Raw genomic sequence first — 14,734 nt, forward strand, 5'->3', positions numbered from 1 at the left:
TGCAGTCTCCTCATCACCTCCATGGGTCACATCAAGCTCACGGATTTCGGACTCTCCAAGATGGGGCTCATGAGCCTCACCACCAACCTGTATGAAGGCCACATCGAGAAGGATGCCCGGGAATTCTTGGACAAACAGGTGTGTGGCGGGCGTGGGGGTCACCGAGGGTGGAGTGACCCAGCAGGACCTCAGGGGCCCAGGGCCTGGCGGGAGGCACAGTTCTCCCTCGAGGCCACTCCTGCGGCCAGGGCGCGGGCTGACCGCCTGCCCCCAGGTGTGTGGGACCCCAGAGTACATCGCGCCCGAGGTCATCCTGCGTCAGGGCTACGGCAAGCCAGTGGACTGGTGGGCCATGGGGATCATTCTCTACGAGTTCCTGGTGGGCTGCGTGCCCTTCTTCGGGGACACACCGGAAGAGCTCTTTGGACAGGTCATCAGTGGTATGTGCCTCCTAAGTGAGCAGGTGGGGGCACGAGTAGATGGGTAGGATGGGGGCCCCATGGGCTCCCAAAGCGATCTCTCAGCTCCAATTACCTTTGCAGATGACATCCTGTGGCCTGAGGGGGATGAGGCCCTGCCCACAGACGCCCAGCTCCTGATATCCAGTCTCCTGCAGACCAACCCTCTAGTCCGGCTTGGGGCAGGTAAGGGATCTGTTGTGCAGGAGAGCTGAGGCCTGAGGGCCTGTTGAGGAACAGGACACCGGAAGCCAGGCCCGGCTGTATCATGGCCTTGGGGTGGCCTTGGGGTGGAACATGGGTGAAGGGCTGGGTTGGCCAGCAGCCGCTGCTGGAGTGCCTTGCCTCCCAGGTGGTGCCTTTGAGGTGAAGCAACACAGTTTCTTTCGAGACCTGGACTGGACGGGGCTGCTGAGGCAGAAGGCTGAGTTCATCCCCCACCTAGAGTCCGAAGATGACACCAGCTATTTCGACAGTGAGTGGCAACAGGAGATGGGGCCTGGGTGGAGGATGGGTCCCAAGACAGGACCTCAGTAAGGTCTGGGATAAACCTAGAGACACCTGGATAAGAAATCTGAAGTTGAGGCGGCGTGGCCAATGGGAACACCGAAGGGGTGTGGCCTGTCGCGGGGCGGGGCTAGTTCAAGAACCAGTGAGAACTGTGGTTGCGGGTAGGGGTGGAGTCCCGTCAGGGGTGAGTGAGTTCTGAGGTTGGGCTGGGGTCAGAGGATCGGACTAGGAATCAAAAGGAGGGGGCCTGGGCTGTTCTGAAGGGTGCCAGGGGGCAGAGCTCTCTAAGTGGGATCTGGGGGTGTGGCCTCTCTGGGGTGGAGTGGTGCCTCTCAGAAAGGAGAAGGGACCCAGGATGGGGGCGGAGCCTGAACCCCTTCGAGAATGTGGCAGGGGCGTGGCCTCACCTGGAGGCCCGGCAAGAACCTGGGTGGAACTCTGAGGAATGGACCGGTATCCACAGTCACCCCCGTCCCCAGCCCGCTCCGATAGGTACCACCACGTGAACTCCTATGACGAAGATGACACGACGGAGGAGGAGCCCGTAGAGATCCGCCAGTTCTCCTCCTGCTCCCCGCGCTTTAGCAAGGTGGGTCAAGGCTGGGCTTGATGAGGGGGTGAGGGCGAGACCAGCTGCGCTGCGGGACTAGGGTTGGGGAAACAGGTGGATGAGGCCTAGAGGGGCCGTGGGAAGCAGGGCCCCAGGCGCCCAAGGCCTGAGTATTGGGAGGTTACTTAGCAGGTGGGAGTGAGCGAGTGGAGAGGCCTGGGGATAGTCAGGACGGGGCGTACAGGGGTTGTTGGCATTGAGTGGAGTCTGAAGAGAACCAGGACAGTTGGTGCGAATGAGGTTCACAGTGGGGCAGGGTTAAGTTGAACAGGTCCAGTTAGGATTGGGATGAGGATGACCAAGGTCTAGCTTTGAGGAGAAACTTGGAGAGGGATGCCTGGTTGAGGATAGCCACGAATTGGGTAGTGGCTTGGGTAGATTGGCTGGACAGAGAGCAGATGGTTGAGGTCTTTGGCGGGACCTAGAACTAGGCAGACCTAAATTGTGTGGGGCAGGGCTTGAGTTGAAGAATTGTTGGATTTTTTTTAAGTGGTTTTTTTTAAGTTGTAGACAGATACAATATATTTTATTTATTTGGTTTTTTATGTGGTGCTAAGAGTCGAACCCCAGGGCCTCACATATGCTAGGCAAGCGCTCTACCACTGAGCCACAACCCCAGCCCCAATTGTCAGATATGGAGGGAATTGGGCAGGGACCCTCAGGAAGAGAAGTGTGGTTTGGGCGCATCTGTGTCAGGAAGCTGATTGGCTTGTGAGCGATGGCAGACCCGCCACCACTTACCCACCTTGCAGGTGTATAGCAGTATGGAACAGCTGTCGCAGCATGAGCCCAAGACCCCTGTAGCAGCCGCAGGGGGCAGCAAGCGGGAGCCAGGAGCCAAGGACGAGAAGGTGGCCGGCAAGCGGGAGGGGCTGGGCGGCCTGACCCTCCGTGAGAAGACCTGGAGAGGGGGCTCTCCGGAGATGTGAGCAGGGGTATGGATGGGTTTGGGGGCGGGGCATAGGGGCGTGTCTCCGCTGACCACGACCCCTCCGCGCAGCAAGCGCTTCTCTGCGTCTGAGGCCAGTTTCCTGGAGGGGGAGGCCAGTCCTCCCTTGGGTGCGCGTCGCCGATTCTCGGCGCTGCTGGAGCCCAGCCGCTTCAGCGCCCCCCAAGAGGATGAGGATGAGGCCCGGCTGCGCAGGCCTCGGCCCGGCTCCGACCCCCCAGGCTCGTTGGATGCGCGGGCCCCCAAAGAGGCGGCTCAAGGGGAAGGCACTCCCAGCGCCGGGGAACCTGAGGCCAGTGAGTCCCCTCTCCTGCTGCCTTCCCCAATCCCCAGTGGTGATACACTGAGCATTTAATGAGCCTAGTACTAGTCATACTCCATCCTGAAATGCTTATTAATAGTAGGAACACCGGATACTATGCTTGGACTGACGCGACAGACTCGGAAACAGAGGACTTCTCTGTATCAGGAGCTGTGCTGACTGTATATGTTATCCACCTCGGTTAAATCACAATCCAGCAGGGGGGAGAAGTGGGAAGAGCACTCCAGGCACAGGGAACAGCATGTGAGAAGTCCCTGGCCTTGGACTGATCTCTAACCCCCCTGTTCTGTGTTGCAGCTGAGCGTGCACGCCCAGGTGACCTCTGCACACCCTTGAAGGATGGGGACCCATCAGGCCCTAGGGCCACCAATGACCTGGTTCTACGCCGGGCACGGCACCAACAGCTATCAGGGGACCCTGCGGTAGAAAAGCGGCCTTCTCGAACAGGCGGCAAAGTCATCAAGTCAGCTTCAGCCACAGCCTTGTCTGTCATGATTCCTGCAGGTGATGCAGGGTTCCACCCATCAAGGGAGGGGCTACTCCCACTTGAGCCAGGACAGGCCAATGAGAATACTGCATTTTCCTTGTCCACAGTGATTGGCTCCATGATGGACCAATGACAGTCAGCTCTGGGACTTTGACAGGGAGGAGGGAGGAGCAAATACTAGGAGAGCTGTAGGTAATTGGCCATGACCTGTGACCATGGTTCTATGTCTGCAGTGGACCCACATGGAAGCTCACCCCTTGCTAGTCCCATGTCGCCACGATCTCTCTCTTCCAACCCATCCTCACGGGACTCCTCACCCAGCCGTGACTACTCACCTGCTGTCAGTGGCCTCCGCTCCCCCATCACCATCCAACGATCAGGCAAAAAATATGGCTTCACGCTACGGGCCATCCGCGTCTACATGGGTGACTCAGATGTCTACAGTGTCCACCATATTGTTTGGGTGAGCACTTATGGGTTACATTTGTTTCCAAGGGTGAGGAGAGGGGAGAGAGAAGGCCTCTGGATAAGAATCCCCCTTGACTCCCTCTTTAACTTACCTCTCTGACCCTCAGTTTCTTTATCTGTAAAATGGGAAGAATATGACTATTTCATAAGGTGTTATGAAGACTATAGTGCATGTAGAGCCAGGTGTCTGGCACATAAGCTTATGGAGCTTTTCTTATTACTATTCCGGTTAATCGTGCCCTTTTGGGATTCCCCATCACCAGCATGTGGAGGAAGGTGGCCCAGCCCAAGAGGCAGGCCTCTGTGCCGGGGACCTCATCACCCACGTGAATGGGGAACCTGTGCATGGCATGGTGCATCCTGAGGTCGTGGAGCTTATCCTTAAGGTGAGTGCAAGATGGGGCCTGCACTGGGTGGAGGGTGAGGAAGACCTGAGCCTTCTCCAGCAGATCATTCCTTCCCTTTCTCCCCTAGAGCGGCAACAAGGTGGCAGTGACCACAACACCCTTTGAAAATACCTCCATCCGAATTGGCCCCGCAAGGCGAAGCAGCTACAAGGCCAAAATGGCCAGGAGGAACAAGCGGCCCTCTGCCAAGGAGGGCCAGGAGAGGTGGGCAGGGCTGTAAATAGCCCAGTCTTTGATCAGTAGGAGGGGCTAAGGAGGTGGGACAAGGTGAGGACAGGCAAAGGGAAGTGCATGGGCAGGTGACTAGAGCAAAGGGGACCAACAATGTAAGAGGGGCTGGGAAAGTGGGGGAAATCCAGGAAGGGAGGCAGTGCCAGGTTGGGTGAGAGGTATGTGTCGTAGGCAGGTGTGCTTCAGATGTGGAGCAGAGAGAGCAGGGAGAAGTGGCCATGTGTGTCCAGGAGATAGTCCTGCTCTGTTGGATGTGTTTAGAAAGAGGCTGGGTTAAGAGATTTCTATCAGGAGCGAGCATACCAGGCAAGACTGAGCCACCTGAAATACAGTTATGTTGGCTAAACGACAGGAGTCGTTCTAATAAATGCTCCCTTAGGGGATTGCATTGTTGTGTGAACATCCACGAATGTACTTACACAACAAGACAGCTGTGACACTAGGCTATATATCTCCTGGGACTATGGTGGTATATGTGGTCCTTCCCTGATCTTATGGAGGGCATGACTATGATTTCTTTATAGATTGAAGGAGCGAAGGGCTGGGGATTTGACTCAGTTGGTAGAGCGCTTGCCCATTCTGCAAGGCCCTGGGTTCCAGTCCCAGCGCTATAAATACAAAGATTGAAGGAACTGGGTGAGGTGGGTGGGGATAGAAGTGGTGTTTTTTGTTTTTCCGTGGTACTGGGGATCGAATCCAGGGCCTCACATGCTAGGCAAGCGCTCTACCACTGAGCTACTACACCTTAGGACCCCAGAGTGCTGTTTTGATCAATGGATTTGGCCTGGACACTAAGGAGAGGATTTGAGTGAGAGGAGCCAAACTAGACTGCATCAGGTGAATTAACCCTGATAGGTGGGTTGTAGGAGGAGAGGGTGGGGCTATGAATATGGGAGGATCCAGAAGAGGTTGGTTTTGTTTGGATTGGTGTTTCTAGCTTGGACTGGGAGTGGCCAACAACGAGTGGGCGTGGTCAAAAGTGGGCGTGGCCAGGCAGGACTGAGACCAGGGAAATTCTGCCTTGATTGTAGAGGAAGTACTAGAAACTCAGAGAGATTACAGCAGCTGCTGTGCAGCCCAGAAGTGGGAGGGGCCAAGAATCTGAAGTTTGATCCAGGTTGGATGTTTCCCTCCCTTTCTCCCAGCAAGAAGCGCAGCTCCCTCTTTCGGAAGATCACCAAGCAGTCCAACCTGCTGCACACTAGCCGCTCTCTGTCGTCACTGAACCGCTCACTGTCGTCCAGCGACAGTCTTCCGGGTTCGCCCACACATGGGCTGCCAGCGCGCTCTCCCACACACAGTTACCGCTCCACGCCTGACTCCGCCTACCTAGGTAAGTTTTGCACCTGCGTGGGGTGGGGGGAGAGAGGCACTGGCTTATCAGTGGCCACTGGTGGCGGTGCTCACTGAGCGCTGCATCTCCCTGGCACGCAGGCGCCTCATCCCAGAGTAGCTCGCCGGCCTCCAGCACACCCAACTCGCCAGCGTCGTCGGCCTCGCACCACATCCGGCCCAGCACTTTGCATGGCTTGTCCCCGAAGCTCCATCGCCAGTACCGCTCTGCTCGATGCAAGTCAGCTGGCAACATCCCCTTGTCGCCACTGGCGCACACGCCGTCTCCCACGCAGGCGTCGCCCCCTCCGCTGCCTGGCCACACGGTAGGCAGCTCGCATACCACACAGAGCTTCCCAGCCAAACTGCACTCATCGCCGCCCGTCGTACGTCCGCGCCCCAAGAGTGCCGAGCCTCCGCGCTCGCCGCTCCTCAAGCGCGTGCAGTCAGCCGAGAAGCTGGGGGCCTCGCTGGGCGCCGACAAGAAGGGCGCACTGCGCAAACACAGCCTTGAGGTGGGCCACCCAGACTTCCGCAAGGACTTCCACGGCGAGCTGGCGCTGCATAGCCTAGCAGAGTCCGATGGTGAGACGCCTCCCATCGAGGGTCCTGGAGCGACCCGTCAAGTCGCCGTCCGTCGCCTGGGCCGCCAGGAGTCGCCCCTGAGCTTGAGCGCGGACCCGTTGCTTCCCGATGGTGCTCCCAGGCTACCGATATCCAGCAAGGAGAAGGAGTCCCCTGGCGGGGCTGAAGCCTGCACTCCTCCCCGTGCTACAACCCCCGGGGGCCGGACCCTGGAGCGGGACCCGGGCTGCACGCGGCACCAGAGCGTTCAGACGGAAGACGGCGCGGGCGGGGTGGCAAGGGCCGTGGCCAAGGCGGCGCTGAGCCCTGTGCAGGAACACGAGACAGGCCGGCGAAGTAGCTCAGGAGAGGCTGGCACGCCCCTGGTGCCCATTGTGGTAGAGCCAGTGAGGCTGGGGGTTAAGGCAGAGGCGTCCCAGCCTCCAGGCACGGACTCCAAGGGCTTACAGGAACCCACCTCCCAGGCGCCCTCTGCACAGGAGGCCCCTCGGGGCCGGGAGCGCTGGGTCCTGGAGGTGGTGGAGGAGCGGACCACGCTGAGCGGAACTCGCTCCAAGCCGGCTTCCCCCAAGCTCTCCCCAGACCCTCAGACACCCATGCTAGCCCCAACCAAGAATGCGCCCAGCAGTGCAGGGCCCCCAGCCCCACCCACTTCCCTCCTGGTCCCAGGCACCAAGCCTGAAGTAGGGCCGACTTCCCAGTGCCCTGTTGAAGCTGTGCCTCCAGCAGGCCTGACCAAAAAAGGGGCATCCAGCCCAGCACCCCCAGGTCCATAGCCAAGGAGGCCGTTGGTCCTGTGCTGTACAGCCATCCTATACATATGTACACATATAAATAAAGTGCGTCTGTGCTGTGTGAGCTCTCTGGGGCTCACCCTTTCTCCCCTGGCAAGGGAGACACACGTGCCAGCCCCCATGCCCCTGTGCCCGTTTGGAGGTGGAACTCTGGTCCTGGCTACCATGGAAAGGGGAGGTGAATTTTGAGTAGCACACTTATGCACCAGCTGTATCCAGACTCTTAGGAAGAGAAGAGGATGGGGTGTCTAATCTGTGTCCTAATGCCTACCTGAAGAAAAAGTCAATAGCATCATCCAAAGGATTTCCTTTTATTCAACAATCCTGAGTGGAGTATTACAATCTCCATTTTGTAGATTTGTAGACTAAGGCACATAATTGAGGTCACACAATTAAGAGGGGGCTAAACTGGGATTCAAACTCAAATCCAAACTTGTTCCCAAGCCTTAGTTCTTTGTTCTTCTGGGCTTAGTTTTTTGTTCTGCTGACTCTGCTCTATTCTATACAGTGTGTCCAGTTTTTCACCAGGGGCTGGAAGGCCTTCCAGAGGGCAGGCAGCTGGGCACACAGTGTGCCTCCACCCCGATATTTTTCTCGGAGGTTCCTATTCATGTCACTCACACAGGCCCAGGGCCCTTCTGGGGCCACACACCATTTGGAGTGGTCCTCTGTGGCATTGAAGCTTGGTCCACTTGGTCCAGGGAAGCTTATCTGGGTCACATCCAGAACGTGTTGGGTCCCTGAACAGTTGGAGGGCAGGGTGCCTCTAGAATTTGGCCAGAACTGGACCTGCAGGTTGCTGCCAAGAGCTGCGGCCAACCAGCCTGAATACAAGTCTGCAGAAAATAGAAAGAGGACATGGCCAGGGGCAGGGCCAATGCTAGAGATTCCCTAGGTCACTCCCTGTCTCTGGGCTCAATTGTCAATTCTCATCAACTGCAAGAATGACAACATTAACATCAATGGCCCTTACCAAAGACTTTATGTGCATCACTTCATTCACAACCATGCTTTAAGGTAGGCATCGGTGTTCCCATTTTCAGACAAGAAAACAGGCTCAGATGAAATCACACATCACACAGCCAGAAATCAAAATCTGAACCCTGATGGTTGTTTACCTCTCATGTGATTATGGCTGCCAAAGAAACCTGATCTTGGTTTGTTCTAAGCCGTGGCTACACCAGATTGCCCTTCCACAAAGAACACACCACCCCCAGCCTCAAGGCTTACCATCTCCAAACTTTCCAGATTTGGCAAAGCTCTGGAAAGCAGTCCCTGCCTGTGTCACCAGTGTTACACTGCTGTTCCAGGGTTCTTGGGTAACATGGGAGCCACTGACCACTTTCTCCAGGATGGGGAGTTTCTGGGCAATGACACCATCCAGCTTGAAGTCATAGACCAGGGGGTAGGTGTAGGTCAGTTGCCTGCCTGGAGGACAAGGAAGAAGGAAACGTGAGGCTGATCATTCCAACTTTTGATCAGGGAATTTGGACTTACCTTGCTAACTCTACTCACCAATCTCTGAGAACAGGGAAAGGGGAAAAGACACACAGAGGAGAGTCTGTCCATATGTTTGAGCATTATGAGGCCAGCTGTATGCACCAGAGGAGGTGGGTGGAGGGAAACGTGGCACGCTGTGAACCAGCCAAAAGCCCCCTTCTTGGTCCAGGAGCAGGACGCCTGAACCAGAAGAAAGGGATCAGGGGACTGCTCAAAGTATTCCCCCTCAAGCAAGATTATCTGAATTTTGCATGGGGTCTTGGAGAGAGAGTGTAGGCAGGGAACAGATACCCACCCTCCATGAGGTCAAATGTTAGCTTAGGAAAAAATGCATAAGGAAACAGGGCCCCTCCTTAGCTCCCAGACCAGGACTCACCTTTCGTATGCCCGTGGCTGGAAGAGTCCTGAACCATGCTGGAGTCAGGCGGCTGGTCATTGTAGAGTAGGAAGGCCAGCTGGGATGGGGGGTTGGGGGGAGAGAGGAGTAACCTAAAGGTTCCCCCCAGGCGGGGCCTCTCCTAGAGTCTCACACCCAGGTTCGGACAGCATCGTTCACCTGGCTAGTGTTGCCACGATACAGCGGCAGCAGGCTGCGGCCCACGGCCCCTGTGGAGCTGTTGATGGACCCCGCGCCGTCGCGCCAACCCCCTGATTTCTCGTCCAAGTATTTGTACCGCATTCCCCTCCAGACCGCATCCCCAGGGTGGCTGTGGGCTGGCAGCTTGTAGACAACGAACCTGGAGGTTGGGGAAGGCACAGAAAAGGAGAAGGGAAAGAGAAGAAGCTCCATGCTTCATGGAACCACCCAGCAACGCCAGAGGCTCCCGGCGGCTCTCCCGCACCTTGTCCCCTCCCAGCCCCGTGGCCTGCTGGCTCACCAGTCCACAGGCTGCCCCGAGTCCCCATAGCAGCTCAGGGCCCCGGCAGGGACCCACAGCAGAGCGACCAGCAGCAGCCGATTCAGCGCTGCCATGGGGCTGGAATTGAGGAATCTGGGTTGAGACAGGGGGGAACCGGGTCACAAGTTCCTAGAGGCCCTTACTTCCCCAAACTTGGGCGGAAACACCTCGAGGGTGGAGACTCCGCCTCTGAGAACCAAGGCAGTGATTTGGAAAGGCAGCCTCCCATCCCCTGCAAGGGCGGGGCTCCCCTCCAGGCGGCGCCTCCCCGCAGGCCCGCCCTCCACAGGGCCAGCCGCGGCGCAGACTCCACCTCTCACCACGCCCCCTTAGGGCGGGGCGGTCCGGTGAGCCGTCTCTGATGGGGCCTCTGTGGGAGTCCCGCCCCGGTTTCTCTCTGGGAGGCTAATCTCAGACCACTCTTCTTTTGGAACCCTCTCTAGCTTCCGCATCTGAATCAGGCACAAGTTTGGGTTTCCTCCACTTTCTTGCCTTGTAAGTTAGGCCCAGCTCTTGTCACCTATGTTCTCTTAAGGGGACTGATACTCCCCTTCTTCTCTGTTTTCATTCTGCATCTTTTCTCAGCCCCCCCCCCCCCCCCCAGCTAGCTGAGTCACCTTGGATCGTGATGAAGTTTTGGGGCCGGTCTGAGGATTCTTAAATGGAGGGACACTGTCGTTGTGAATGTCCCCAGAGCTCAAGACAGGATACAGGACGGTGCTTAGTCTTAGAAGTGGAAAGGGGATGACAAAGCCCTGCAGTGCCCGGAAGGCCCAGGTCATCGTTAGTGAGGGGATATCGAAGTTTAGATGAGGATGTGTACCCCCTACCCCATATCACCTCTGGTGGTACAACTTCCTTCCAGCTTCCAACACTCATAATCCAGTCAGGTCAACGAGGAAGCTTTATATAGGAAGGGCATTTTTATAGGACCCATAATCATTCCCAACTGATGTGGAGCTTCATGAGCATTGGCATGAAGCCCCTTTGCAGGCCCCGGGTCTCTGGGAAACCTCACACCACCCACCTCCCGCTGTCCAGGGCTTCCTGCAAGCTGGTCTGAGTCCCATTTATTTGATGGTCTGTTGCACTGGGTCTGTGTGACTGTTAGATATTTCTGTGTGGCTCCCTTTGGTTGGAGACTCCCCTAGGTTTGTCTGTGTCAGTTCTTGATCTTTCCGTGGATTTGTGGAGTCCAAACAAGGGTCCTCTGTCCTTGGGAAAACAACCCTGCATGGATCCACTTTTTACATTCCCCAGTTCCTGGCAAGATCCAAGTACCAGGGCAGGGCTTAAAGGTGGCGCTTCATGTGCAAGGCTAGGTGGTCGGAGCGTGAAAAAGCACGCGGGCAGAACTGGCAGCTGAAAGGACGAAGTCCTGTGTGTTTCCGGAAGTGACGGGTCAGCTCATCAGAGCGTGCAAACTTCCAGCCGCAGCCATCCCACGAGCAGGCATATGGCTTCTCTCCTAAGGGGCAAGGAAGCTGTGAGTGCCACTGTCTGACCCACCCTGTCCCTGGGTCTGCTGCATCAGGTAACATCCCTTTTCTCAGCCTGGGCCAGAACTAGGATGGGGCAAGTGAGGTATCTAGGGTATAATACTAAAGGAACACTCATTTTCAGGGGCCTGCCGGTGTATGCACCCTTCTTCTTCCTCTATACCTCCAACTGGCTCACACACTCTCTCATTTCCTGGGCCCAAGCCTGCACCCTACACCATTGTCCTCACTTCCTATGCCCTAGTACCCTGTCCTAGGACAGCCCCAACCCCGTCCTTCTGTCTTGCCTCCAATAGTCCAGGCCCTTTCTTGCACCAGGGAGCCCTTAGCAGCTGTGTAACCTCGCCCCTGACCTTGGTGTCTGAACCCTGAAATTCACCTCCGTGTTCCAGGCCTTGTGTCCAGTGGTTATGATCTCCTCGCTGCACTTGAGGGACAGTATACACTTGGCCTAACCCTTGTCTATCACTCCCGGGACCTAACTTTTTCTTTTTGTTGTTGTTGGTGGTGGTGGTGATGGGAATTGCAGCAAAGGCCTTAAGCATTCCAGACAAATGCTCTACCACTGAGTCACATTCCCAGTGCCTTTTTATGCCTTTTGTCTCCCAGCTCTCCCCTCTTCCGCTCTAGACCTGCTTGGAAGTCGAGGCCTTTCCCCAGTGAGTCGACCCTGAAACTGATTATACCCATCTTATCCTGCTGGGTCCTAGCCACGCCTCACCAAGCAAACACGTGCCTGGAAACACTGGGCATGGCCTCAGTGGCTCTGGCATTCCAGATTGAACCCTCCCCTCAGTCCCTTCTCTAGCTGCACCCCTCGTCCGGACTTCTGCCCCTCCGACCAGCCCTGGCGCAGCTCTTACGAGTCGGCCCCCAGTACTGAAACGCTCCCCCAATTTTCCAGGCCCTTTTTCTGCCCGGTCCTCCTCCAGCGTTGGTGCTGCGCTCTCTGGCTCTGCCCAGAAAGTTCCAGATCTCCTCCCCGCTCACTCGGCCCCGCCCCTTGCTGTGACTCTGCTTGTAGCCCTGCCTCTGCCGTCCAGAACCTGCCCTCCGGCCTGCACTTCGCCTTTAGCCCCCTCGCCCTTCTTAATTTCTCGCTCTGCGGCGGGGCTCTGCTCTGGGGTCCTGTCCTAACCCGGCTGCGCGCCCGGGCCCCGCCCCCTTACCCGTGTGCGTGCGCAGATGCGCCTTCAGGTGGGAGCTCTTGGTGTAGCTCTTGCCGCACCCCGGGTGCGCGCACGTGTGCGCAGCCTGCCTCTTGTGCGTCCACGGTCGCCGACCGCGCTTTGATGGAGCGACGTCTGTAGTTACTCCTGAGTCTCCTGCGGAGCCCCCGAGTCCCGTGCCCACCGTCCCGGGTCCCAGGCAATTCAGATAGGATGGGGTCGCGACGGGGGCAGGCGAAGGCGCCGGGAGACCGGGGAAGAACTGGAAGTGCCCTTGATACTGCGGCGCTGGGTACAGCGCGGGATACCCCGATAGCAGCCCGTAGGGGGCGCCCGGAGCCGCGGGCACTGAAAACCCGGTCCGCGGGAAGTAGCTACCCGAGGAGCCCGCACCTGACCCTGGGTACACTGGCTGCAGCTGCAGTGCCTTGGGCTCGGGGGCTGGGGCAAGGGCTGGTGCCACTAAGGGGTTGGGAGCTGTCGCCCCCTGGGCAGGGCGAACCCAGCCTGCCTGCTCCTCGGAGCCCAAGAGCCCAGCCGAAAACTCCGAGCCGCCGGCATACGGGCCCAGAGTCTCAGGCGGCGGTGGGAATTGCGCCCCGGGGCCCTCACTGGACGTCAGAGCACAGGTCCGGGGCTCACCGCCCGGCTCCGGGCCCGGAAAGTTGGTGAGCAAAAGACTCAGGTCCCAGTCGGCGGCCGCGTCCTTCTCATTGTCCTCATTCTCCCTAGGCTGGTCTTCCGACTCCATGCCCACGTAAAGGGGTGGCCCCGTGTGGTCGGGGGGACCTGGACCCATGTCCTGTGCCTCCTCGGAACGCCACCACTGGAGAGGGAGCGCACAGCTTGAGACTTCAGCAGACACCGCGGGGTACTTTACCCAGGGACAGTGGCTGGCCAGAGGCTTCTGACTGTCATACCCCAAACTACCCCCCTAACTCTCCTTCAGCTCCAGAGACAGAGGTCCATAGGTCTGTCTGGAGAGAGAAGATAAGACTTCCTTTATCTGCAGCCATATTCAGGATGGGGGAAGGGTGGTAGAACTGGGGATGGGAGGCTGAGTTGGGGAAACCCAGCCTTGACTCAGTTCCCCCCCAGACCCTCCCTCTCCTTCCCCATCTCCCAATAAGATTAAGTCCCAAGGCCTGGAAAAACCCCAGATAGCTTTACTCTTTCCAATTGATATTGGGTTCATTGTTTGTCCTTCTGAGCCTAAACACACAAGGGGTTCAGCTCACACCTCAGTTTTCCATTTCAGAAATAGGCCCCATCCCAAACCTCAGAACCCCCTAGACCTTGATGGAGGAGAATACCAAGGCAAAATGCAGGCCTAACCCCCCCAAAAAAAAACCTGTGGCTACAGCAGTGACTTGTGGACAGCCCACCTGGATCCCACCTGACCCCACCTTAAGGAAGTCCTCCTGGGTGTCCGGGAAGGGGCCCAGGGTCGTCAGCGTGCTGATGGAGGGCAAGGCAGTCTCAGCTGTGGCCATGGCTGGCTGGTGCTCACCCCGCACCTCAGGCCTCCTCTCCCTTGGCTGCCTCGTGGGCTCTGAGGCTCTCTGGGCCCCTTGGAGGGCTCCTCTCAGCCCTCAGCTGATTGGCTGCAGCCCTTGATAAGGCACAGACAAGGCAGGGGTCACTGTTTCAGGGGAACGGACCTCACCTCCTACTGTTTGGGGCTGGGCCTGAAAGACTGATTCTGTTTTCAAAGCTAAGTCAGATGTCAGTGGTGGGGGGGTCCTGGGATTGAGGGTGCAGGTGCTGGGTAAAGAGGCACTGAGTCCTCAAAAAGGGAGAAGCTTAGAGGCCTGTTCTCAGTTTACCTTTCTGGAGAAAGGGCAAGTGACAGAATGCATATTCTGGGAAGGGGCTGTGGGACCCCCTTGTTCCCCAATAGGACTCTGCAGCCCTTCCCCTCCCCAATAAACAGCAGCAACCGTGCTGATGGCGGGACTTGGCACGAACTCCCTGCCAGGCATTATCAGACACACCAGATGTCGGAGGTTGCTATCAGGTGGGGGCCCAGAACACCCAGAGCTGTGTCCCCAGTGAGGGGGAGGGCTGGAGGTTGGGTCTGCAAACTAGCTTGGTTTCATACTGACTGGGATGTGAGCTCTCAGGGTCTGAACCCTGTGGTGGGAGGGAGCCCCTGCCAATCAGCCAACCATTGCCTACCACTGACTCTCAGTGGGCACTGCATGGAACTATGGGGAAGGGGAGGCTGGTGCAGTTACAGTTGTTTCAAGGTGATGGGGGCAGGGATGGGATGTTGGATCAAGCAGGAGACCCAAACCCTGGTTCTGGGCCTGGCCACTGCTCGATGAATGAACCACACTGAGGTTCTGCAAGAGAGGCCTCCACTCTGGTGCCTCGGGAGCTTGGATAGGCACACAACCTCACGCCCCAGAAACAGTTCCTAGCTACACATAGCCATGCAATTACATAGTGACACAAGTTCCTGATCTCTTAGTCCAGGAAACCACACAGAAAGTAGGGTTTCTGTACATATAT

The 14,734-nt window shown here is 57.4% G+C and overlaps 3 protein-coding genes across 3 annotated transcripts in view; 1 reads left to right on the forward strand and 2 right to left on the reverse strand.

Moving 5' to 3' along the window:
- The window catches only part of LOC308645808 (microtubule-associated serine/threonine-protein kinase 1-like), a gene marked incomplete at both ends in the record, with an annotated part of 23,975 nt that extends 16,840 nt beyond the window's left edge, over positions 1-7,135 (forward strand). Inside the window, 13 exons of the mRNA XM_081288211.1 lie at positions 6-138; positions 275-440; positions 543-644; positions 811-933; positions 1,448-1,557; positions 2,331-2,503; positions 2,579-2,823; positions 3,147-3,353; positions 3,570-3,799; positions 4,068-4,190; positions 4,279-4,415; positions 5,588-5,775; positions 5,877-7,135. Coding sequence (XP_081144337.1) covers positions 6-138; positions 275-440; positions 543-644; positions 811-933; positions 1,448-1,557; positions 2,331-2,503; positions 2,579-2,823; positions 3,147-3,353; positions 3,570-3,799; positions 4,068-4,190; positions 4,279-4,415; positions 5,588-5,775; positions 5,877-7,135 — 3,196 coding nt within the window. The remainder of the gene's footprint in view (positions 1-5; positions 139-274; positions 441-542; positions 645-810; positions 934-1,447; positions 1,558-2,330; positions 2,504-2,578; positions 2,824-3,146; positions 3,354-3,569; positions 3,800-4,067; positions 4,191-4,278; positions 4,416-5,587; positions 5,776-5,876) is intronic.
- A 310-nt stretch (positions 7,136-7,445) lies between these two features.
- Positions 7,446-9,807, reverse strand: LOC308645195 (deoxyribonuclease-2-alpha-like). Its single transcript, XM_081287279.1, has 6 exons — positions 9,532-9,807; positions 9,210-9,390; positions 9,030-9,108; positions 8,669-8,833; positions 8,384-8,581; positions 7,446-7,989 (listed from the first exon to the last, which is right to left on the reverse strand). The coding sequence occupies exons 1-6, from the start codon at positions 9,624-9,626 to the stop codon at positions 7,649-7,651; spliced, it is 1,059 nt and encodes a 352-aa protein (XP_081143405.1). The 5' UTR covers positions 9,627-9,807; the 3' UTR covers positions 7,446-7,648.
- Positions 9,808-10,417: 610 nt separating this feature from the next.
- Positions 10,418-13,713, reverse strand: LOC308645287 (Krueppel-like factor 1; the record flags this gene model as incomplete). Its single annotated transcript, XM_081287344.1, has 3 exons — positions 10,418-11,020; positions 12,221-13,046; positions 13,627-13,713. The coding sequence occupies 3 exons, from the start codon at positions 13,711-13,713 to the stop codon at positions 10,845-10,847; spliced, it is 1,089 nt and encodes a 362-aa protein (XP_081143470.1). The 3' UTR covers positions 10,418-10,844.
- Positions 13,714-14,734: the final 1,021 nt, after the last annotated feature.

This window comes from Spermophilus citellus, assembly GCF_964194105.1.
Source record: "Spermophilus citellus genome assembly, chromosome: 3".
Lineage (NCBI taxonomy): Eukaryota > Metazoa > Chordata > Mammalia > Rodentia > Sciuridae > Spermophilus > Spermophilus citellus.